At 61.9% G+C, this 23,675-nt stretch overlaps 1 protein-coding gene across 9 annotated transcripts in view; it reads left to right on the forward strand.

The window, feature by feature from the left end:
* The first annotated feature begins 3,063 nt into the window (after positions 1 to 3,063).
* Positions 3,064 to 23,675, forward strand: part of KCNQ2 (potassium voltage-gated channel subfamily Q member 2) — a 45,647-nt gene continuing 25,035 nt past the window's right edge. For all 9 annotated transcript variants that reach the window (XM_070419590.1, XM_070419596.1, XM_070419592.1 and 6 more), the window contains exons 1-7: positions 3,064 to 3,516; positions 18,855 to 18,945; positions 19,438 to 19,564; positions 19,851 to 20,026; positions 20,861 to 20,986; positions 21,145 to 21,255; positions 22,006 to 22,101. In XM_070419590.1, coding sequence (XP_070275691.1) covers positions 3,221 to 3,516; positions 18,855 to 18,945; positions 19,438 to 19,564; positions 19,851 to 20,026; positions 20,861 to 20,986; positions 21,145 to 21,255; positions 22,006 to 22,101 — 1,023 coding nt within the window. In that variant the 5' untranslated portion in view covers positions 3,064 to 3,220. The remainder of the gene's footprint in view (positions 3,517 to 18,854; positions 18,946 to 19,437; positions 19,565 to 19,850; positions 20,027 to 20,860; positions 20,987 to 21,144; positions 21,256 to 22,005; positions 22,102 to 23,675) is intronic.

The raw sequence follows: 23,675 nt of genomic DNA on the forward strand, positions 1-23,675 counted from the left end.
TCTCAGGCCGAGGCCTGGCCGGCGGAACTCCACCTGGAGATAAACACCTTCTGTGTGACTTGTGAGCAGACAGGGATGTAACAGAGCAGCAGATGGCTGTTCCAAAGGGCCCACAAGCAGGGCATCAGAGCCGGTCCCCCTCCACGGCAACAGGGGACCGGCCTCACCGCTGATGTCACTGAGCCAGGCCCGCCAGCCAGGAGAAGCCCCTGCCCTGTCCCAGGTTAGGGCCGAAAGAGTAAGTAGTCAGGACCCCCTGGATTGGGAGAAGTGGGTTTCCAGAAAATGCTGTGCCTGCACCACCCCTGGAGGGGACATGCTGGCGTGCTTTGATCTGGCCTTAGCCACCAGCAGTGGCCACATCTGCTGACCACCATGGGGCCTGATGGTGCCAGGCCCTGTGGGACACGGCAGTGTCGAGATGAGTGCAGAGGCAGGGAGCTCCCTGTGGGGTGGGGACAGCAAGAGCTGGAGGTGGGTGGATGCCTGAGACCTCTGTGCTGGCCTGGGTGGTGACAGTGGCCACCATGGTGCTCAGCTCACTCACTGGTCAGTGCTGGGCTGCTCGGTGTGGCCACCTGCGACATGGGGGATGGAGGAGGAGACGGGGTCTGGGGACAGTGTTCGATACAGAGGTGCTGACAGGACAGCGCCCTGCTGGGCAGCTCATGCTGGCTGCAGGCCTCTCCAGGCTGGAGCTGGGCATCTGTGCACCTGAAATTTTCCACTCTTCTCTGGATCCTCATTGCTGTCTTGGCAAAGATGTCTTGAACCTGAAAGCTTTTCCATCTATCCTATATAATAAAAGCGTAATATGTAAATCGACCAAATGGCCGAACAGCAGAATGACCATCTGGGACCACGCTATGACACCCATTGGTGCCAGGCCAGCCAAGGCAGGTGCGATGCAATTGGTCCGGGGCCCCATGATCACCCTGCAGAGAGAGGTCCAGGCCACTGGCCAGCGGGGTGATCAACTGGGGGGCTCCACGATGGCCCCAAAGAGGGAGGCCCAGGACACTGACCGGCGGGCTGTGGTAGGTGGACAGGGCCTCCCTCTGTGAGGGAAGCCCAGGTCCCGGGTGCTGGAGGGAAGCCGGTGCCAGCAGCCGGGGGAAGGAAGGCCTACTCTTGCATGAATTTTGTGCATCTGGCCTCTAGTTTTTATTTATTTATTAATTAATTATTTTTTTAATTTTTTTAAAAAAAATATTTTATTGATTTTTTTTACAGAGAAGAAGGGAGAGGGATAGAAAGTTAGAAACATCAATGAGAGCGAAACATCAATCAGATGCCTCTTGCACACCCACTACTGGGGATGTGCCCACAACCAAGGTACATGCCCTTGACCGGAATCGAACCTGGGACCCTTCAGTCTGCAGGCCGACGCTCTATCCACTGAGCCAAACCGGTTAGGGCTGGGCTTCTAGTTTTTAAATAAATGGAATTCCTGTCACTTGTATGGAATTCACCCCAACTGAACATGTTCATGACTTGCTTCACCTGGGTTGCAGGTGCTGGGGGGACACCAGACAGTTGACGATGCACAGGACACAAAACTGAAGACATTAGATGATCAATGAGTCGGCTCACTGAAAGGACATCATAACAGGAAGCAGAGGCTCACACCTTGACGCAGGGTGCGCCTCCCGGAACCTACCAAGCGCCTTTGCAGATAAGAGAAGAGAGGGTCCCAGCAGTCATTCTCCCCTCCCCAGCCAGGCTTCCCTCCGGAGGGGCCTCCCTCTCACCCCTCACCCCCAGCATCGCTAGTCTTCAGGGGCTACTTCACTCGCACATCAAAGTCCCGGAAGAGACTCCCCTGGGAGGGACTGGCCTGTCTCAGGGGACCCAGGTGGCGGCCCCTTCTGGAGTTTGCACATCTGAGTTGCAGCCACTTTGTCCAGCCCTCTGAAGAGTGAGAGTGAGGGTCACCCAGATGGCATCCCTGTGGGTCCAGCTGTGTGGGGAATGCAGGGCGCCCCTCCTTTCCTTTTGCCATCCAGCCCGCCCCCCACCCCCTCTGAACGGACCAGGGTCCATTCCTCAGTCTGGGCTCCGCAGGGTGCAGTCCCCGGGGCTGACCACTGGGCAGGTGGGGTCAGGAGTGCGGCCCTGGGACCTGCCCTTGTGCACAGTCCAACCCCAACACTTTGGATGACTCACACATTAGCCCTGTGCCTGCAGGGGCCATTGTTTTCTGTCAAATTAAAAAGAAAAATCAGGCCACATGGCTGCTAGCTTTGGAGGCCAAAGGGTAGGGCTAGAGCTGTTTTTGAGCCAAGTTACCAGTTAGGACAGCGACCACTGCTGAACAGGCCGTTCACTGAGGAGACCCCACGGTGCTGGGCCAATGCGGGAAGAGGCGGGATGCGGCCCCGAGAGCCCCTCCCCCAGAGGCGAGGAGGCGGCGGCTTCTGGCCCCGGCCGCGGCCACCGACCCGCCGCCCCCGGGCCCTGCCGCGCGGCTCTGGCCCGGGCCTGGGCTCCGGCCGCCCCCCGCGTGCCGCCCGCGCTGCCCCCGGCGGAGTCCTCGCCCCTTCGGCCAGGCGCAGCCTCAGGCCCCTCCGGGGTCTGCAGACAAAGCGCGGCCTCCAGGCGAGCCCCTCACCCACCTCTGATCCCTGTGCCCACGGCTGCCGGCCGCGGGCGGGGAGCCGCCCTCCCTGCGCCTCTGCCGGACCCTCCTCTGGGCCCAGCTCAGGTCGCCTCTTAGGACCTCTCCCGGCCTAGACGCTTCCCGGCACGTGCAGGGTCAGGGTGGGGCGGGGGTGGGGGTCAGGCCGGTCCACCCGAAAGCCACCCCTCCCCGCGTGGAGGTGCCGGGACCGCTCGCGGGGGTTCGCCTGGTCCTGTCCACCTCAGAGGAGACCAAGGGCAGGTTCTCCGCGGCCGCGGGAGCGGGAAGGGGCTGACCGGAGGCACAGAGCCCGGCCTCCTCTCGGTGCCCGCCCCTCCCGCGGCCCGCACGGCTTCGCAGGGGTTAACGGGGGCGGGGCAAGGCGGAGGGCGGAGCGAGGTGGCCGCCCGTCTCCCCTCCTCCCCCCGCCCCCCGCGAGGCCAGGCCGGCTGGAGCGCGGAGCCGCTGCCGCCGCCGCCGCCCCCGCCGCCCCTGCCATGCGGCTCCCGCGACGGGGGCCTGGGCTCGGGGCGCCCCCAGCTTGCCGCCCCCGCCGCCCCCGCTGAGTCCGCGCCCCTTCCGCCGGGCGCCGCCGGCACCATGGTGCAGAAGTCGCGCAACGGCGGCGTGTACCCCGGCCCGAGCGGGGAGAAGAAGCTCAAGGTGGGCTTCGTGGGGCTGGACCCCGGCGCGCCCGACAGCACCCGGGATGGCGCCCTGCTCATCGCCGGCTCCGAGGCCTCCAAGCGCGGCAGCATCCTCAGCAAGCCGCGCGCGGGAGGCGTGGGCGCCGGGAAGCCCCCGAAGCGCAACGCCTTCTACCGCAAGCTGCAGAATTTCCTGTACAACGTGCTGGAGCGGCCGCGCGGCTGGGCCTTCATCTACCACGCCTACGTGTGAGTGTCCGGGCTCCGCGCCCACGCCGGGAGCTTGGGACCGAGCCGGGACCGCGTCCCCTGGGTGAAGCGAAGGGCGCAGACTGGAGAGATTTTTGGAGAGATCAGGCCGGAAGGAGTTCTGGGGTGCGGGGTTCAGATCAGAGTGGGGGCGCCTGTCCCCCGCCCTCTCCCGCCTCCCCCATGCGGCTTGGCTGGGTTGCCTCAGCCCCTCCCCTGCGGGATGGGGTTTGCGTAGCCCCAGCCACCCCTACTTGGCCCTAGAGAGGCCCCTCCCCACGGCCATTGCACCAAACAAAGGGCCTGCGGGGAGGGAGGGCGGCGCTGCCCGTCTTGCCTCTGGATCTGGACTCCTGGGGCTCCCTCTAAGCTGGGCTCCCCCAAGGAAGGGGATGATGGGGGAAGGGCTGGCCTACCTTCCCCAGCCCCCCAAGCAACTCCATCTGGGGAGAGCTTCGGAGTTGCTGAACTGGGGAGGGGTCCTAACATGACTCCCCTCCCCCAACCCGAAGCTCAGGGAAGTTGAGTCCTGCCTCTGGTGCTTGGAGCTGGCCCTGACCCTGCCTGCGTCCCTGGATCCCCCTCCCCCCCACCCGCCTCCCGCACAGCCCTGAGGCCTCTCTGCCTCTCTGCGGCTGCGAGCGGGAGGAGCAGGGGTGTGCCTGACACCGCCTGCTCATCCCAGGTTCTGACCCTCCTTGGCAGAGTGGACACCCAGGTGGAGGGGTGCTGCCTCTGGGGCCTGCCAGCCCTGACCCTAGAAGGGTGGTTGGTTCCCCAGGCCTGGTGTTCAGGGAGCTCCTGGCCCTGGGTCAGGGCCAGTGGCCTCTGGCTGGCCTCTGTGCACATGAGTGTCGTGGGTGGTGTCTGAGAGTGCGTGTGCCTGTGTCCTCCGTGCACGGGCTCTGGGAGTGCAGGCACTCTCCCATCCCAGCCAGGCCGGCGCTCGGCCATTTTGTGTGCGAAGCATTTTGGGATGGGAGTGAGGGGCAGATTCTGGGAAACTGCCTCCCCCTGGCCTGATGCCCACCTGGATGAGGGGTGTGTGCTTGTGAGTGTGACCCACTGAGTGTGACCAGGGACCTGGGCCCATGTGTCTGGACAGACCCTCCATGGGAGGGGGCGGTGACCCTGGGAGGGAAATGCCAGGCTGCTTGTGAGGAGGGTGTCCTGGGGGGACTATGTCCCCAGCCCCAGCACCCAGTTGCCCTGGGAATCCCAAGAGGCATGGGCTCCTGGCATGGTAAGCGTTAGCCCCAGGGCCCCCAGATGGCTCTGTTCTTCCTGGGCTGGCTGCTCAGATGTGCTCTTCAGCCTCAGAAGGCCCAGTGTCTGCTCACCAAGGACCCTCCCCATCTGGCTGGGGGCCCAGGGGACTCTGGGTGGGACAGGCTGTGGTCATCCAGGTCCTGGCCCGAGGTGACCTCCGGTACATACACAGCCCATCCCCACAGCCCAGCTGGTGCTGGAGGGTTTGCCATGCTTTGGGCACAGATGCCCCTGGCTGGCAGCTTTTCCTGGGGGTCCTCTCCGGGTGGCCTCTCCCTGCTTGGGCCTGAAGTGGTCGGCTCTGTGCCAACTGCCTCCTGAGAGCGGCCGTGTTCAGAATGAGAGCAGGGTGTGTGGGGACCCTGGGCCGGCTCTGCTCTTCTGTTTTCTCTCTGGGCAGCCCTGAATCCGGGCATGGGGCCAGCAGCATGGGGGGCGTCGTGACATTAGCCCTCACTGCCAAGGCAGCCCTGCCCTGCAGCCTCTCAGGCCTCCTCGGCCCCTCTACCGAGGGCACGAGCTCCCCGAGCTCCCCGACCAGTGGGGGCTGAGACTCATGGAAAGGCAGCTCAGTGGTAGGCGATTTCTCCTGGGGAGTGGGATAGGCAGGAGGAATCTGCAGCTGCTGTTGGTTTAGGCGCTTAAGTCTAGTCTGTGCAGGCCTCAGTGATCCTATCAGTAAAGTGGGCACAGAGGGTCTGGTGGAGATGAACTCCCAGGGCAGGTGCAGTGGGCTCTCCCCACTACGACAGGGCCGTCCTGCTGTTGTGACTCGTTGCCTGTCATCCTGTCCCCAGGTGTGGAATTCTCCACTCTCCCTGTGCCCAGCCATCCATGGATCCCAGCCCCACGCTGACACAGGAAGCCTTCACTGCCCACTGACCCCCAGGGTGTGGTCACCCGGTGCCCTGCTCCCTTGCCCAGCTTGGGCTGACAGCCTGACTCATGCTTTGGCTTGTGGATTCATTAATTAAATGAAGTGCAAGTTCCTCCTCCTCCTCGCCGGTTCTGCACGGGGGTTCTGCACCGGGGTTCTGCGTCGGGCTTGGAAACTGTTGGAGGGTGGGGACACGGTCTGGGGCTGGCAGTCCTAGTGGAGACCCATCCTGGGCCTGGGGCAGCACTGAGCCCTCGTTGGTCACCCTTTAGCGTTTTGTCTTCGCGCCTGGTTTCTGGAAGATGGGGGTGTCCCAGTGGATCTCGGAGGACAGCTGCTGCCAGAGGTGGGAGGGAGGCGACTGCCCTGTGGCCTCTGGGCTTTGTGGGCCTCAGGCCAGGTCCCCCTCCCGTCCACCCCCTGCGAAAGGGCCTCTCTCTGCAGACATGCCTGGGCACAGAGCCGTGGCCATCCCTCTCCTGGCCTGTGAGCTTTGCCAGAGGCACTCGAGACAGGAGCTGTCCCTGAGTTGCGGGGGGGGGGGTGGGGGTGGGGGTGGGGGGGGGTGGGGGGGTGGGGGGGGTCGGAGGTCCGGAGATGTGGGCCAGCCTTGGCAGAAATACCTGGGACCTCCCGCCCGAGGCCCCCGGAGGGTCCTTCCTGTGCTTGTGCTGGATGGAGAGTGGGCCCCGGGCAGGCGCCCCAGGGCACACATGCGCTCAGGGTGGAATTCTGGGAGGGCAGCTTGAGAGTTTCCAGGCTCCCTCAGTGCTGCCTCCCTCAGGTGTCGCCTCTCAGCAGTGACCCCTAGCAGTGACCCAGCCCTTCCATGAGGAGCCCGGAGCCCTGTAAGTGCTCCTCCCCATGTCCACCCCTCACACCACGGGCAGGAACTCGGGCCCTGAGGGTCTGTGCACCTGGAAGCGGGGGATTCTCCATGTAAGAGGATTTTCAGGTACAGGGTCCAGAGTTTGCAAGGGTTTCTCAAAGGGGGTTCAGAGGATGTGCCTGGGAGAGGGCCTGTGGGGGTGGCACTGCGGGCTCTGGGCCAGCCTGGCTGGGACCTTGTCTCCACTGATGCTCCCAGACCTCAACCCGAGTCTCCTCATCTGTAATGTGAGGGTAACACAGAGCTGGGTGCGTGTGACGGCCATGCAGCTCGTCACCATGACTGGCTCAGCAGGAGAGGCCTCGTCCTGAAGGGGGTGTGGAGGGCCCAGCAGACAAGGTCTGGCGTGGGCTGACAGCGTCCTCAGCCTCCTGCCCCTCAGTCCAGCCTTGGCCAGTTCTCAGTCCCAGCAGCCTGAGTGAAAGTCTCACTGCCAGCAAGGGCCTGCTGCCTGATTCGCATGGGAGATAACATGGTGGCACTGGCTTTTGTAAAAAGAAAAAGTCTTTTATTGTGAGGTCTACAGGCAAGGGGACAGGAGGTGGTGCTCAAATCTGTCTCCCCACCCAGGGCTCCAGCCGGATTTGAGGGTTTCAGCACCGGGCCTTCCTGGACAGCGCACCTGTGCTTCTGAAAGGCTCAGGCCCTCATGCTGTCCCAGCCTGAGGCTCTGCGGGGGCAGCCGCTGAGGGTCCACAGCGTTCCTGTGAGGTGTCCAGGGTGTGACTCGGGAGTGAGGTTCACAGGTGTGACTCATGAGTGGTGTATCCAAGGTTTAAACTTGGGTTTTGGGTTTTGTTAGAAATAGGACAGGATCAGTTTGAGCTGGCTCTGTGGTTGCCAAGGGGTTCGGGGCTGCTGCTTAGACACGAGGGCGCCCTTGGACGTGAGGCCTGGGTCTGACGCTTGTCCAGGGGACTGGCTGCTTTCCTAAGGAGACTCGAGCTCTGCGCTGCCCAGGCATTGGGAGATGCTCCTGCTGTGCTGTTGGCAGACGTTCTGGCATCCTGAGGCTCCCCACATGGAAAAACACCACTGTGGGCAGCTTGTACCCATGAACCCCTGGACCGTAAAAAAACGCCACATGGGCCCTGGGACACTGGGTTTCCACAAAGGCTGTGTCTGGCGCCCCTCCCCCTTTAGGCTAGTCATGTGCTGACCTAGCTCACGTGGGCCACGAGGCTGAGCCCACTTTGGATGGGACTGTCCCAGGAGCGTGGGAGATGCCTGCCAGGAGGCTGGAGCTCAGCTGAGCTTTCTGACGCCCATCTGCGGACGGCGCTGGCAGCCTCTCCCACGCGCCTCCTTCATGGCCGTGCACAGGCCTTGCTGGCAGAGGAAGCGCGCCTTCCTGTTACGACTGCGTGGCGCCTGTCCAGCCCCCCCTACAGAGCCCCAGCAGCGGTTAGGGTCCAAGGCAGAAAGAAGAGCAGCAGACCCAAGATTGTCACCAAGAGCTCCGCCATCCACGCTGGGGGAGGCTGCTGAGGAAACAGCGTGTTGCTGGGCCTGACTCAGGCCTGCCCTGCCCCTGGCCAGGCCCCCATCTCCCCTCTGAGCCCAGGCTGGTGTCCACAGTTCCTCGTCCGCTGACCTGTTTGCTCGCTTCCCTGGCAGCTGGTACGCAGGGAGCGTGTTCCTGGCAAGGTGGGAGTGTGCGGAGAGGGCCAGTGCCAGAGAGATGACTGTTCCTAAAGCCTGGCGTCACTCATGTGAAGTGAGAGTCAGAGCCGTTTATTTAGCACATGGGCTGGGCTGGCGTTGGGGGTGGGGGCTGGGTGTTTGTTATTCAAGGCTGAGACAGACCATGCTTTGTTGTTGTTGTTAATCCTCGAGGATATCTTTCCATTGATTTTCAGAGAGAGTGGAAGGGATGGGGAGACAAAGAGAAACATCAACGTGAGAGAAACACATCAATTGGTTGCCTCATGCACGCGTCCCAACCGGCACCATGCCCTTGATGGGAATCAAGACCCTTCAGTGCTTGGGCTGATGCTCTAACCACTGAGCACGCTGACCAGTGCGTAGACCATGCTTTTAATTCATTTGGAAGGAAATAGGGCTGAAGACCTTGAAGGTCTCAGTGCCCCTCAGATGGGCACGCCCCGGCCCTGCTCGGGCCTGCATTCCGGAGGCTCCGCTGGACCCAAGTGGGAGCTGTGAGGACAACTTTGCAGAAGAATAAGGTGCTTCCTACATGATTTGCCTCAGGAAGTTTGTGTGGCTGTTTCTGCAGCCCATTCAGAGTTGTCTCACTGGAGTGCTAGGCTGGTCGGCATCGGGAGCCTGCTGTGGAGGCGGCGAAGGGCAGGAATGCAAGCCCCAGTGGAGGGGCTCCTCCTGTAAGCAGGTCTGAGCTCTGGTTAGGTGTGGGGTCAGTCACAGGGGTCTTGGAAAGGCGTTTCCCGGCTCCCATTCTATAGGGACTGGTGAGACGATGGGTGTTGGAGTTTGATGTGATTCCTCTCAGGTGCTTCACACACCTGCTGTCATTTAGCCCCAGACACTGAGCTGCGGGGCCCCAGGTGAGGTAAGGGGGGCAGCCAGAGTGCAGGCCTGGCAGACACTGGGCTTCAGCGGCCCCAGCTTTCCCCTGTGGCCCCCGCATACAGGGAGGGAAGGCCCGCTAGGGGTGGTGACCTGCCTGCCCTCCAGGAGGCTGTGGCTTCTCTCCAGCCACTGGCTGCCCAGAGCCTCTGTCCCGCTGCCCAGCAGCAGGCGTTGCCAAAGGGAGGGGACGCTGGGGCAGGCAGGACCGTGCTTTTTTTGGCAGCTCCTTGCAGAGGCTCTGATGGTCGGGCTGTGGCTGCTCCACTTGGGAGAAATGGGAGGGTGGGTGAGTCCCAGGCCGCCAGCCCCGAGTCTGAATTTTGTCTCCGGGATGTTGGATGGTGTTCCTTCTGGATCATTCTACAGAGTGTAGGCCCCTCCCTCCCCCAGGTCCAGTCCACTCGGCTCCAGCCCTACATGGCCCCTCCGTCTTCACTTAACTAGACAGCTTAGAACTTAGAGTTTGCTTCCTATTTAGGTTTGGAAAGAGTACTTGAAGCTTTGTAGGAGGATGAGGCCATGTTCTCCTGGGAGCCCAGGTGTGGGGAAGTGGTGAATCACTTCCAGAAGCTGGTCCCTCGGCAGGGGGTGTGGTGGTGGGAGGAGCCTGGGCAAGCACTTTGCCAGCTGGTGTCTGCGTCCTGTGTGCAGGGCACTAAGCTGGGTCCTGGTGGACAGGTTGTCACGGGAGCCTGGCTGGGTCCACAGGAGTTGAGAAGTTTGTTCACCCAGAGACACGGCCTTCATGAGGACTCGGTGGCTTCCAGCCTAGTATGCTGAGGGAGAGGGCCGAGCCGGGCGCTGGTCGTGGTCCTGAACACGAGCTCATGGCTGTCTCTCCATTTGGGCAGCAGCCGGCCCTCGTGGAGTGGGGCTTGGCCCCACTGGTGCTGGGGAAGGGGCTGCTCACCTGGATCTCTTGCTTCCGACTCCAGATTCAGCCCTTTGTGCTCACAGGGCCTCTGCTCCCCAGAGAGCCTCCTCTCTGACCGGGCGTTAATGAGCTGAGAGCTGAGTACGGTCCTGGGGAAGGAAGTTGGTGTCTGACCCAGGCAGCGGGCCGACAGTGCCACTCTGTCTGAGCAACGGGATGCTACGGCCTCTTAAACACTTGGTTATGGTTTATTACCTTTTCTGATTGCAAAAATGACAATAACCATCGTAGGAAATTGGAAAGATGCTGGAAAACGCAAGGAAGATTGCTCACCCTCCTGAGTTATTCTCAAGCATGTGGGCTTGGCTGTGCCTTCCTTCCACAAGAAAGGACGCAGACTCTGGGGCCTGTCTGTGCGATGGTGCACAGTGACCGTGTCCTTGAAGAATCCCAATGGAGGCATAGCTGGTGCCTCCTCGTGCAGGCAACAAGGTCACCCTGTCCCCAGCTCCCCTTCGTCCGGGGCCCTTGGTGGCTCAGGGGAGGAGACAGCAGCCATGGTGCTGTCTGGAGGGTGGACGCTGAGGGATCACACATCTGGTGGCCTGGGAGGGGCATGTTCACATGAGGCCTGAGGCGGGGAAGTGCTCTCGCTGAGGCCGAGAGGACACTCACTAGAGACGTTTGTAGGGCACAGGTATGAGGAGGCAGCCTGAGAACTGATTGGAGGGTCTTTAGGATGAGTTTAGGGGAGACTGTCTTGGGGGAGGCAGGCCTGGCTGTCCGGTCAGGCTGGGGGCAGAGGCCAGTGTCCCCCTCCGCCTCCCTGGCCCTGCATGGTGCTTCCTGTGTGAGGCTGAGGGCCCAGCAGGGCGGGGACGTGGTTACCTGCAGGGGCAGGAGTCAGCGTGGTGGCCCTCTGCTCAAGCCAGCTCCTCGGGCAGAGCTAGGATTTACAGGACCCCAAAGGTACCGCATTGGGGGTGGTGTGGCAGGGAGCTCAGGATGGGCAGGCCCAGGGGACACAGGCCAGGACTGGGCCCACAGAGTGAACTTGGGGGGTGGGGCTGAAGCTGACAGACACGGAGCTTAGTGTAAGCTGTGGAAGGGACACTTCTGTGAGGGGAGCCCCCACAGCAGGAAGCCACCCCCCTGTGGGGACACACGCAGTGTCACCCCTCAGGCTTCCCGAGCAGGTGTCCTTGGTTTGGTGGGAGGGATGGGGCCCTTGCCAGTAGGGGGGTGCCCGTGGCTCTCCCCACCCAAGTCTGGCCTGTCACAGAGGGAAACTGAGGCACGGGTGGGGAGGGCATGGCCTGGACAGACCAGAGCTTCCCGAAGGCTCGGACCTGCCAGCATGGCCTTGTCTCGCTTTTTCCTCTTCGTTTCTTTGCCTCCGTTTTCTTTAGTTGTGAGATTCACAGAACACACAAGTAACCATTTCCAACCAAACAATTCCATGATGTTGAGTGTATTCTCTGGTTTCAAAATTTCCCCATCACCCCATAAAACGCCAAGCCCGTCCGCCCCGTGTCCCCGCCTCAGCCCTCGGGACGGCTGGCTGCCCTGGAGTCACACCGTCTGTCCCTCAGGTGGCAGCCCCGTCTGTGATCCTTCCTGCTCAAGGCTGAGGGTATTTGCCCACACGGAGGCCCCCCACCTGTTCGTTTCCACCTGTGAGCCACTGTGACATTCATGTTCCAGTGTCCGCGTGGACACATGTTGCCATTCCTCAGGAATGGGGCCTTTTTAATGAGTTGCATTTGCCCCATTGTGGGCTCCCTGCGGCGGGCAGTGCCCCTCCCAGACCCCCGCCCTCCACCTCGCAGCCTGCTGTGCGTGGCCCCGTGCAGCCTGTCTGAGTGGGGCTTGGGCTTTGGCTCTCAAGCTGGATCTGACCATGGCGAGGGCAGTTTCGGCCGCCCCTCGGCAGCATGTGGGGGCCGCCCCTGTGTGTGGGTTTTGCTGTGCACTTGGGGAGCCTGGGAGCAGAGCAGGTGAGGAGAGCAGCGGACCCCTGCTCGGAGGGGTCAGGACCCCGTACCCCTGGAGAGTAAACTGGAAAGAGTTGGGTGCTGGGTAGCCTCTTGGGGAAGCTGATGTTGAAAAGGAAGCCTGGGAGACAGGGGCGGCGGCTGTGATGGATGTGGGGCAGGAGAGTCCCAGGCAGCAGAGGAGTGTGCACAGGCGTGGGGTGGGGGTGGGGGTGGGGGCGGGGCTGAGAACAGCAGAGGGAGTGGCGTGCTCTTCCTCTGGGCTCAGTGGCTGCCGGGGGCACCTGGAGAGATGGGACAGTCAGGGCCTCCGGGTGGAGGAAGAGCCAAGATGCTTGAGGTCTTGGGAGGGAGAGGGATGTGCACGAGGACCCCTGGTGGGGGTTGTTGTCTCTGTGGAGGTGGGGCTGGGAGGTGAGGAGACCCAGACGGGGTGGCTGCTGCCCGGATGTGTGTGGGCGGGCAGGGGGTGGGCTCTGGTGTGGATGGGGAGGCACTCAGGCAAGCCATTGTCCAGCCCTGTGCTCTGAGTTCGGACAGGTGACTAATAGGGAGCCAATCACCCAGGTGCAGCCACTGTCTCTGGGGGTCGCCTGGAAGGCCCTGGGAAGCCGCCTTTGCTGCGTGCGGAGACGGCGGGTTCCTGCCAGGCCTGGCTGCCCGGGACAGCCCTCCACACAGTCCGCAGCTGCCGGGGCACGAGGCCTCTCCCGGAGGCCTGCTCTTTCCGGAGGAGGGTCGGAGCCTGACCTCCACACCCCGGTCCTGGAAAGAGCCCGTGGCCGAGGCTTGGGAGGGATGCTGGCCATCCTGGGTCCCCTGAGAGCACCCTCCTGCCCTGGTTTCGGGAGAGAAGGGCTGGATGAGGGGCTGGTGTGAGAAGGCTGTGGACGTGGACTGGCTGTCCGGCCAGCAGGGGAGGGGCTGTCAGTGGGGGTGGGGCACAGGCCAGCCAAGGCTGCTGGTGGAGCCTTCAAATGCTGAGGCAGGAGCCGGATCCGAGGATCTGGGGCCTCTTAAGTCGTGGACTCCCAGGTCCAAGTCAGTTATTGAGCATGTGCTGTATACAGGGTCCTGGGCGCTTGCCTGCATTTCCTCCCTACACCCTTAGGCCCAGGTGGGAGCCACCAGAACCTTCCACCCTCAGATTAGGTGTCGGGTTGGATAGGAGTGGCCTGGGGGCCACCGCTTGGTGAGCCTTGGCCCCAAGAGGATGGTCTGTGTGCACCGTCTCCAGACTTGGGCCCGCTCCCTCTGACCCTGGCGGGATCACAAAGTGATTTCTCACGTCTGGTTTCCGCCTGGAGCAGCCGTCAGCAGCTGGGCTTTCCGTCACTCCGCAGATTGGAAGTGGCAGTGGGTCCTCGAGGCAGAGCAGTTTATTAGGGGGCAAAATTAGATTCCAGGCTGAAGTGCTAGCCGAGGTCCTCCCAGACGAGGCGGGCGGGGTTCCCCAGGGAGCCTGGCCAACAGGCTGCAGGGGGACCTGCCTTGACCTCACACTGGCTGCGATGATCAACCGGACCAGTCCCTGGGCACTGGCTGGAAGGGACATCATTCTGGGAAGGGGTGTTTCTGCAGACCCCTCCAGCAGAAGGGGGGGCTCGACCTTGTAGGCCCCCGCTCCTCAGAGCATCCTGTTCTCATCTGTGAAATGACAAAGAACGCCTTCCAGCCTTTAGGGTTGTCATGTGCCTGGTGTTGCCACCAGTTCTAGCCTGTGGAGAGCTTGATGTTAGGGACCCCTCCCCATCCACCTCTCAGCTCTGCCTGAGAGCAGCCTGCAGGGCCGGGGGAGGGGGCTATGAAGTGACTTGCCTTCATCCTACCCCTGCTATTCACTTGTTAAATGTTTGTTTCATTAAGTATGTAAAATGAGATTAATAACCCAGACATCTCTTGAGTCAGTCTTTGGGGGGAGTGAGGGAGTCTGGGCTGGGGACCCTAGGAGGGGATAGGGCTCCATCCACCTGCGTGGAGGTACTGCCCTATTGCCCCCAACCCCCCAGTGGAGGGGGGAAATCAGCAAGGAGGCAGCATTGGCTTTGTCATGTTTTTCCAAAAAAAATATTTCCTGCATTCAGATGGGGAGGGGGGAGGGCAAGAGGAGACAGAAGCAGAGGGCGTTTCTCTGAAGGTAACGGGGGCGGGGGGGTGGTCCCCTCCTAAGCACGAGGGCAGGCAGAGGGCATGTGACACACCTGCATGCAGACATGCACCTGGGCCTGCAGGTGTGGCAGGGGCCGACCACCTGGTGGGCGTCCTCAGGCCTTGCCTTGGGCTCCTCTGGTTGGTGTCTATGCCTCTCCACCCTGGTGGCTCCCATCACCTCCCCCGGGCCCAGCCTCCCAGCCCTCAGGACTCTGCGTCCCCCTGTTTCATAAGAGGGGTCCTGCCTCTGCTCAGTGCTCAGGCTGCACCTAGAAGCCCCCGATGTCTGGCTGAGGTGTCTCCTGCTTCTGTGAGTCCTGGAGGGTGGGGCCAGCCTCCCTTGTGGACGCTGGTGACTGGGTTGGCGCTCCTGATTCTGGGGGCCTCTCAGTTCAGGAGGCCGTCCTCCCACCGCCCAGGTGAGCGCTCAGCCTGAAGTCACTGCCCACACTGGCCACCCTGCCTGCCTTCCGTCTTGACCCCTGGAATCTGGACCAGCTGCTTGAGATGCTTGTCTCCTTGGCAACTGCTGCCAGGATGGACTCTCCACTTCGAATTCATTATCATAATTAGCCTCAGCCTGCGGGAAACCACCCTTCCATCTCCCATCTTTTCTTTCCTGCAGCCTGGACAGTCACCAGGGCTCCCAGGGCCTGGTCCAGGTGTTGGAGAGGCAGGACAGGGCTGGCCTGTAGGTGCGGGCAGGTAGGGCTGCTCACCTGCCATCTCTCTTGTCTCTGTGCGGGGGTTGGGGGGGGGGGGAGTGGACCCAGGTCCTCGTGAGCTGCCCTTGTCCTCCAGGACTGGAGGGGGCAGCGCTCTGGGCACACAGGGCTGGCTCGGGACACATGGAGTGCAGTGCTGCCCCTCGCCTCTCCCGAGGGCAGGAGCGGGAAGAGGGTGCTTTCTTTCTTTCTAAAATGTTTTTATTGACTTCAGAGAGGAAAGGAGAGGGAGAGAAGTAAAGAAGCATCAATGATGAGAGAGAATCATTGATCACTGCCTCCTGCACACCCTACACTGGGGATCGAGCCCGTAACCCGGACATGTGCCCTGACTGGGAATTGAACCGTGACCTCCTGGTTCATAAGTCATGCTCAACCACTGAGCCACGCTGGCTGGGCGAGGGGTGCCTTCTGACCCACAGCTGCCAGCTCCCGGAGCCCAGGGTGCAGGAGCTGGGAAAGGTCTGCGGGGAACGGGCGGGAACACCGCCTGCTCGCATCCCGAGCAGGTGGGAGACGCGGGCTCGGCCCACGGTGAGCCCCGGAACCGCAGGGCTGCATTGGTTACCACGCCCTCACCCCGCAGGAGGGTGAGCCTCCTGCCTGAGATCGGTCGCCCCGGGGCTGGCTCAGTGGAGTGTCCCCTGTCACTGAGGATGCTGTGCCCAGAGCCCACTGTCCTCTCAGAGCCTGCTCCCTTCTCCAAGTTCCCTCCGGCCGGGGCGCCCGTGTGCTGGGTGGCGGGGTGGCGGGTCACCAAGGTGCCCGCTGATAGGAAGAGGCCTGGACATAATGTCTTTTCTCTGCTGTCCAGCTGCTTGGCGGGGGCGGCGGGGGAGGGGGGTTGCAGTCTGTAGGAGCCCAGGCCTGTCTGTAGGATCAGACCTGTGGGCCTGGCTTGTGGGAATCTGTCGTCTTTGGGGGAAGCCCCCTGTCTGAGCCTCCTCGGGGTGGGTGCCAGGAGCCTCACCCACTGGGTGCCATCTGTGCCCGTCTGTTCCAAAACTTCAAAAACAGGCTTGGAGCTGTTGCTGGCACTTTCTGGGGTGGGGCCACTGGGGAGGCGTGGGCTTGTCTTCTTCCTACTCTCCCACCACTGCACGGGGACAGAATGTTCTGGAATGTCCATCAGAGCTGACCTCAGGAAGTGGGGCTGAGAGGGCCTGGCCACTTTGGGACTTCCGAGGAATGCCTGTGTGGGGGAAGCCCTGCGCACGAGGGTGACAGCCAGGCATCTCCCTGCCCGCTCTCCTGTCTGTCAGACTCGCCTGGGGCTGGCCTGGGACACACAGTCCTCCCCACCGTGGCACCCCCTTCCCTCTTCAGGAACACCTGCCCTTCTCCACTCCAGGCCCGACAGGAGCCTCCTCATGGACACCTCCTCGGGGGAGCCACTGGCTCCCCGCATCCCTGGGGCCCCTTTTGTGATGGGTGATGCCTTCCGTGCCTCCCATGCCAAACCTTCAGGTCCCAGCCTGGAGCTCCCATCCCACCCCTGGCGGAGCCACTCTGGGCACGGGCGCCCCTTTCCCACGGCCAGGTCGGGAGAAAACACCACCAGGCAGACAGACAATTACAATTATAAGACACAGAAGATGTTTGGACTTTTTTCCAGGGCTCAGTTAATTGAATAAATGGGCTAATGAATGAAGGAAATGAATTGCGGTTTGAAATGTGACTGGTTCTCCGTGGGCACTGTGTCAGCAGGACTGTCGGTGCCCATCACCCTCTGCCAGCGCCTCTACCATGCCCATGCTCCCAGGGAGGGGCCCTGTGTCTCTGGGCAGTCACAGGCTGTGGGGCGCATGGGCAAGGCCACCGGAGGCTTCTTGGTGCTAAGTGCATGCTCGGGGCAGCCAGGCTGGGGCTCAGGCAGGACTCCCAGCAGTAGGGCACTCGCAGGACTGGGGTGGGGCTGGGCCCGAGAGGGTGTTGCCGTTGCCAGGCTCAGGTTGGACAATGTAGTGTTGGCCCCAAAGGATCTCAGCCCCTCCACCCCCTGGGACACTCATGGTCTCGACTCTTGGGACCTGTGGAGCTGGAGCTGGGAAGATGGGATGTCCAGGTCGTTAGGACATGTGGGAGGGGTGTGACGTGGGGCCCTGGAGCAGACCCTCAGCCACCACGGACTCTGCTCCCTGAGACCCCACCCCACCCACCCTGCCTGTTCTGGCGGGTCCTCTGGATGCTCAGGGTGCTCTGGGTCCTCTGGGGGCTCTGGGGGTTCTGGGGGCTCTGGGGGCTCTGGGTCCTCTGGGGGCTCTGGGGGCTCTGGCTGGGGCTCTGGGTCCTCTGGGGGCTCTGGGGGCTCTGGGGGATCTGGGTCCTCTGGGTCCTCTGGGGGCTCTGGGTCCTCTGGGGGCTCAGGGGGCTCAGGGGGCTCTGAGGTTCTGGGGGCTCTGGGGGCTCTGACGTTCTGGGGGCTCTGGGGGCTCTGGGGGCTCTGGCTGGGGCTCTGGGGGCTCTGGGGGCTCTGGGTCCTCTGGGGGCTCTGGCTGAGGCTCTGGGGGCTCTGGGTCCTCTGGGGGCTCTGGGGCTCTGGGGGATCTGGGTCCTCTGGGTCCTCTGGGGGCTCTGGGGGCTCTGGGGGCTCTGGGTCCTCTGGGGGCTCAGGGGGCTCTGGGTGCTTAGGGGGCTCTGAGGTTCTGGGGGCTCTGGGGGCTCTGAGGTTCTGGGGGCTCTGGGGGCTCTGAGGCTCTGGGGGCTCTGAGGTTCTGGGGGATCTGGGGGCTCTGGCTGGGGCTCTGGGGGCTCTGGGGGCTCTGGCTGGGGCTCTGGGGGCTCTGAGGTTCTGGGGGCTCTGGGGGCTCTGGCTGGGGCTCTGGGGGCTCTGGGTCCTCTGGGGGCTCTGGGGGCTCTGGCTGGGGCTCTGGGGGCTCTGGGTCCTCTGGGGGCTCTGGGGGCTCTGGCTGGGGCTCTGGGGGCTCTGGGGACTCTGGCTGGGGCTCTGGGGGCTCTGGGTCCTCTGGGGGCTCTGGGGGCTCTGGCTGGGGCTCTGGGGGCTCTGGGGGCTCTGGGGGCTCTGGGGGCTCTGGCTGGGGCTCTGGGGGCTCTGGGGGCTCTGGGGGCTCTGGGGGCTCTGGCTGGGGCTCTGGGGGCTCTGGGGGCTCTGGGTCCTCTGGGGGCTCTGGGGGCTCTGGCTGGGGCTCTGGGGGCTCTGGGTCCTCTGGGGGCTCTGGGGGCTCTGGCTGGGGCTCTGGGTCCTCTGGGTCCCCTGGGGGCTCTGGGTCCTCTGGGGGCTCAGGGGGCTCTGGGGGCTCAGGGGGCTCTGAGGTTCTGGGGGCTCTGAGGGCTCTGAGGCTCTGGGGGTTCTGAGGTTCTGGGGGCTCTGGGGGCTCTGGGGGCTCTGAGGTTCTGGGGGCTCTGAGGTTCTGGGGGGTCTGGGGGCTCTGGGGGCTCTGGGTCCTCAGGGGGCTCTGGGTCCTCTGGGGGCTCTGGGGGCTCTGGGGGCTCTGGGTCCTCAGGGGGCTCTGGGTCCTCTGGGGGCTCTGGGGGCTCTGGGGGCTCTGGGTGGCACTTTGGATGGGCCTTGGCATCCACGCTGCCTGCACAATGGCTCCCGATGCCTGTTAGTCAGGAGCTGACAGCACAGCCAACACACGGAAGCCTATGGATGGGACCCCCACCAGGGCACCGGGTCACACAGGAAGGGCTGCCCGCAGGAACACAGGCAAGGGTTCTGGGCTGGCTGTGCATGAAGGTCGGTATTAACAGGAAGACAGAAGAGTTTCTGCCTCAGAGCTGAGGAGGACACGTGAATGAGGAAGCGTGGTGTTTCGGAACACAGCCAGCATCGCGAGGCCAGTGGGCGTCTGGCTGCGGTTCTTACATGTCCAGGAAGCTGGACCTGTCCCCTTTTACTCTGAGTTTTGGGGCTGACCAGGCAGATGAGGGGCATGGGCGAGAGTGTGGGAGGGGTCCTGGGGCTACTCTGGGCTTCTGTTTTGTGTCCTGGCTCACGGGCTCCTTCGCCGCCTTGGCTGGGCTGACGGCGCCTCCCTGGTCCCAGGTTCCTGCTGGTCTTCTCCTGCCTCGTGCTTTCCGTGTTCTCAACCATCAAAGAGTACGAGAAGAGCTCGGAGGGCGCGCTCTATATCCTGGTGAGCCCGCGGGGGAGGGGCTGGCCTCGGACAAGGCGTCCCACCTGCCTCTCCCCCACACCCCAGCCCCCAGTTATGCCCCAGCCTGACCCGGCCTGATCCCCACCCTGTGTCATCACAGCGCCTGACAACCCCCATTGCCCCTACCGTCCGTTCTCACAGATCCTGGGGGCCCACCTGGCGCCCTCCACCGCGGAGACGTGGGTGTGCCCCGGTAGACGTGGGTGCGGGTAGGGCGGAGGCTGTGATGCTCACGGCAATCCCATGAGGGCCAGAGGTGGACGCTATGGCAACCACTGTAATTTCGGTGCTGCTGTGAGTGACAGAGGGGCCTCCCCGGTCCAGAATGCACCTCTGAGGAGCCCTCCCACCCCAACCCTCCCTTGGGGCTGCCCCAGGCTTCGGGGAGGATCCTAATGACACCAGCTCAGCCAGGCCTCCCCAGCCGCTGCTGTAGTCCCTGCAGTGGCTCAGCTGCGGCTTCCCCTGCAGGAAATTGTGACCATCGTGGTGTTTGGCGTGGAGTATTTTGTGCGGATCTGGGCCGCGGGCTGCTGCTGCCGGTACCGCGGCTGGAGAGGGCGGCTCAAGTTCGCCCGGAAGCCCTTCTGTGTGATCGGTGAGGCCTGGTGGGGGTGCAGGAAGGACATAGGCTCTGGAAAGAGTGGGGCCAGGGGAGACTGCAGAATGCTCCGCCCTCTTGGCATCAGAGGTCGTGGTTAATGTGGCCTGAAAGGCAGGGGCGCAGGGCAGCTGTGCCCAGGGCAGGGCTGGCGGATGATAGTCAGTCTCCACACTGGGTGGGTGCTCTGCATGCACCCCTGTCCATCTGTCCATCTTCCTGGAGCCCAGGTGGAGGGTCCTGTCCCCCACGCACAGCTGCCTCGAGCTCCCCCTCTCCACAGACATCATGGTGCTCATTGCCTCCATCGCCGTGCTGGCCGCCGGCTCCCAAGGCAACGTCTTTGCCACGTCTGCGCTCCGGAGCCTGCGCTTCCTGCAGATCCTCAGGATGATCCGCATGGACCGGCGTGGCGGCACCTGGAAGCTCCTAGGCTCTGTGGTCTACGCCCATAGCAAGGTGAGCCGGCCTTAGCGGAGGGTGCAAGGGCTGGCTGGACAGAGCCCAGGAATTCTGGCCAGCTTTCCCGCACAGCCCTTAGCCCGTTTGGCCCTGTATAAAGCCACTGGCCCCGAGGTTGGATGGGAGTGCTGGGATCGATACCCGTCACTGCCCATTTAGGCTGCAGCTGGTGGTGGCCGCTGGCAGTGGGACCCTTAAGGTGGCTGCAGCTGTGTCCCAGCCAAAGCCTCTTCCCACGTTCTAGGGAGCTACCAGGAGGCCCAGACCCTGCCCTGCCTGGCTGTGCCCCCCTGGTGTGGGTCGGCTCCATTGCGGTGCTGGCCGCCAGCTCCCAAGGTCCCATGTCCCCCTACCCACTCTCCCTCCTGTCTGAGCCCTGAGGTGGGGGCTTGTTCAGCAAGAACAAGGGTGTTGGTCCCTCAAGGTGCTGAGGTGCTGGACCCCTCAAGGGTGGCAGGCAGTCAGGTGTCTCCCCAGGCTCAGGGAAGTTGAGGTAGGGTGTCAGGTTCCAACATTCTTGCCTGATGGCCTGTCGGCTGCTTGGGACACTCCCAAATCTGCACAGATGTGTGTGCTGGGCTGTCCTTGCCACTGTCCTCCCAGGTGTGAAGGGCACAGGTGTGGGGACACCCAGGAAAACCAGCCACCCTGTTGCCTGCTCTGAGCTTGGAGCCATGTGGCTGGGCAGCTGCTGGCCCAGGCTACTGGGGGCTGTGCATCCACTGCCGACGCCCTGGAGACACCGAGCCTCCTGGGACGACCAGCCCTGAGGCTCTGGGGGCTGGTGGGCTGGATGCTGGCCAGGTGCTGCGACACGGCTGTCTCTTCCAGGAGCTGGTCACCGCCTGGTACATCGGCTTCCTGTGCCTCATCCTGGCCTCGTTTCTGGTGTACTTGGCAGAGAAGGGCGAGAACGACCACTTCGACACCTACGCAGATGCACTCTGGTGGGGCCTGGTGAGTCCCAGCCGCTGGGCTCATGGTCCTTTGTTGAGGATGTGCTCACTGGGCATGGCCTTCCTTGGGGACCCTCATCTACACCCTACCGCGTGCCCTCTGTGCCCCTATATGGCCACTGCCAGGCCTGGCATGTGACCTGACTCACTGTCCTACAGATCACCCTGACAACCATTGGCTACGGGGACAAGTACCCTCAGACCTGGAACGGGAGGCTCCTGGCGGCCACATTCACCCTCATTGGTGTCTCCTTCTTTGCTCTTCCTGCCGTGAGTCCTGCTCCCCTTCCTGCCTCTGATGGAGGTGGGATGTTGGGCTCCCAAGGTAACCATAGGCTGCCCTGGGCACCTGTCCCCTAGGGGAACGTGGGACAAGACCGGGGTTCCAGGTAGGGCCCACAGCCCTCTGGGAGCTGGAGGTGGAAGCTCAGGTGCAAGTAGGTACCCTTCCTGGGAACCCAAGTGGGGCTGCTTGGGCTGGCCTGATAGCTTCCAGAACACATCATTAGCGTGCTCCGAGTGTCCCCAGGCTGTGGCTTCTGACCCCATATCTGTTGGTCACTGTCAGCTCCTCCCGGTCTGGGGGGACTGGCCAGTAGGGTCCTCATGACCAGGATCAGTGCTGTGTGATGAAACGGCTCCCTTGTCGGGTCTCCAGGGGACCAAAGACCCCATCTCCTCAGAAAAGGCAAAGACTCTGTTCTGCCCACCTACCCCCAGGCCAGGCAGGGGGCCAGCAGGTGAGCGGCAGGCAGCCTCGGAGAGTCTGGCCTGCACTCGCTACAGTGTGGACAGATCAGGGAAGGATGAGTAACCTTTGGGCCCAGATATGTTCAGTATGGGCACTGCCATGCTCCTGCAGGCTGACATGTCCTTTACTTCACATCCAAGTGTTTCCCCCCAACCTGGTGTTCAGGGGATTAGGGACTGAGAAGGTGGGAGGTGGAGCCCAAGAGGCAAGTGTGGGGTGGGGGTGGGGCACTGCAGTCCCAGGCACTTTCTGACACCAATGACTTGTAGGGCATTTTGGGGTCTGGTTTTGCCCTGAAAGTTCAGGAGCAACATCGGCAGAAGCATTTTGAGAAGAGGCGAAACCCTGCTGCAGGCCTGATCCAGGTGAGCCCAGGTGGCCCCCACTTAGGACCAGTGGAACCCCCACCTGGTCCCATTGTGTCCAGGAGCAAAGCCCTGCTTGGTGTTGTCCCTGTGTGTGGACAGGCCTTTGTCCCGCTAGGAACTTGGGCAGGAAGGCTAGTGCATGTGCTGAGAACCAGTTCAGAGGCCCAAGGCTGGACAGTAGCACAGGGCACTATCTCACGGGTCCTGCACATGTGGGTTGGGGCTCAGAGACTACCTCTCACGGAGCCAGTAGTGCTGAGCCACATCTGTGCTCCCTTCACACAGCCAACTCCACACTAAGGATACAGCAGCACTCCGTGTCCAGCGGTGCTTCCTGAGCCATCTAAGAGTTTGCCTTTGCTTTATTCACCTGGAAACTCACAGGGCTCGGGGTGTCTGTCCAATGCAACCGCAGCTGTACTAGCTGCAGCCACTGGGGCCAGGTGCAGCAGGTGTGACCAGCCATGGGCAGATTGAAAAACCTGGAAGGCACGGTTTGGGAAGCAGACACAGGAAGAAATTAGGACTCCGGAAAGACCCAGTATGTGAGGGAACTACAAGACCACACACATGTCCAGGGCTGGATGCAGGGTCAGAGGTGACTGGAGAAGACCCCAAGCCTTCCCCTCAGGCTGACCTCTGGCTTTGTGCAAGCAGGAAGTACAGGCTAATGTGGAGTTGTAAGTGGCCTCACCACATGTTGAAGGAGTGTCCAACACAGAGCCAATTGGCAAAACTGAATTGTGTTCCTCTTTGGTTCCTTGGGTTTAAGGAAACCTCCATTAAAGCAGTAGCTGACCACTGGCTAATGGAGCAGAGACACAAAATACAGCGTGTCTGAAATAATTTAGAAAAGTCAGTAAACAAACAACCACAATCAACAACAGCAACAACATACCCTGAGGAGGGGCAGAATCTGACTTCCAGAGGTTTGACGTTACAACATCCAGAACATCCAGTTTTCTTTTTCTTTTCTTTTTTTTTTTAAATTTAATATATTTTTATTGATTTCAGAGAGGAAAGGAGAGGGAGAGAGAGATAGAAACATCAATGATGAGAGAGAATCATTGTTCGGCTGCCTCCTGCACACCCCCTACAGAGTCTGCAACCTCAATATGTGCCCTCACCAGGAATCAAACCATGACCTCCTGGTTCATAGGTTGATGCTCAACCACTGAGCCATGCTGGCCAGGCCAGAACATCCAGTTTTCAGCAAAAAAATTATGAGGCAGAAGAGAGGGAAAGAAAGAGGCAAAAAGAACATTTGAAGAAATAAGGTTGAAAACTTTCCAAATTTCATGAATGATGTGAATCGACACATCTAAGAAGTTCAGTGAACTCCAAGGAATAAAACAAAGACACACTGTGGTCAAACTAAGACCCAAAGACAAAGACAGCATCTGAAGGTAGCAAGGGAAGTGGCTTTTCAGGAATGAGGATCCTCAGTAAGACTAACAGCTGATTTCTCATCAGAAACTATGGAAGCCACAGGCAGTGGGATGACATATTTAAAGTCTTGAAAAAAAATGCTGTCAGACAAGAATCATATTTCTGGCAAAACTATCCTTCAG

The sequence above is a fragment of the Myotis yumanensis genome, unplaced genomic scaffold, assembly GCF_028538775.1.
Source record: "Myotis yumanensis isolate MYYU_CA2020_CCGP unplaced genomic scaffold, mMyoYum1.0.hap1 SCAF_7, whole genome shotgun sequence".
NCBI classification, from domain to species: domain Eukaryota; kingdom Metazoa; phylum Chordata; class Mammalia; order Chiroptera; family Vespertilionidae; genus Myotis; species Myotis yumanensis.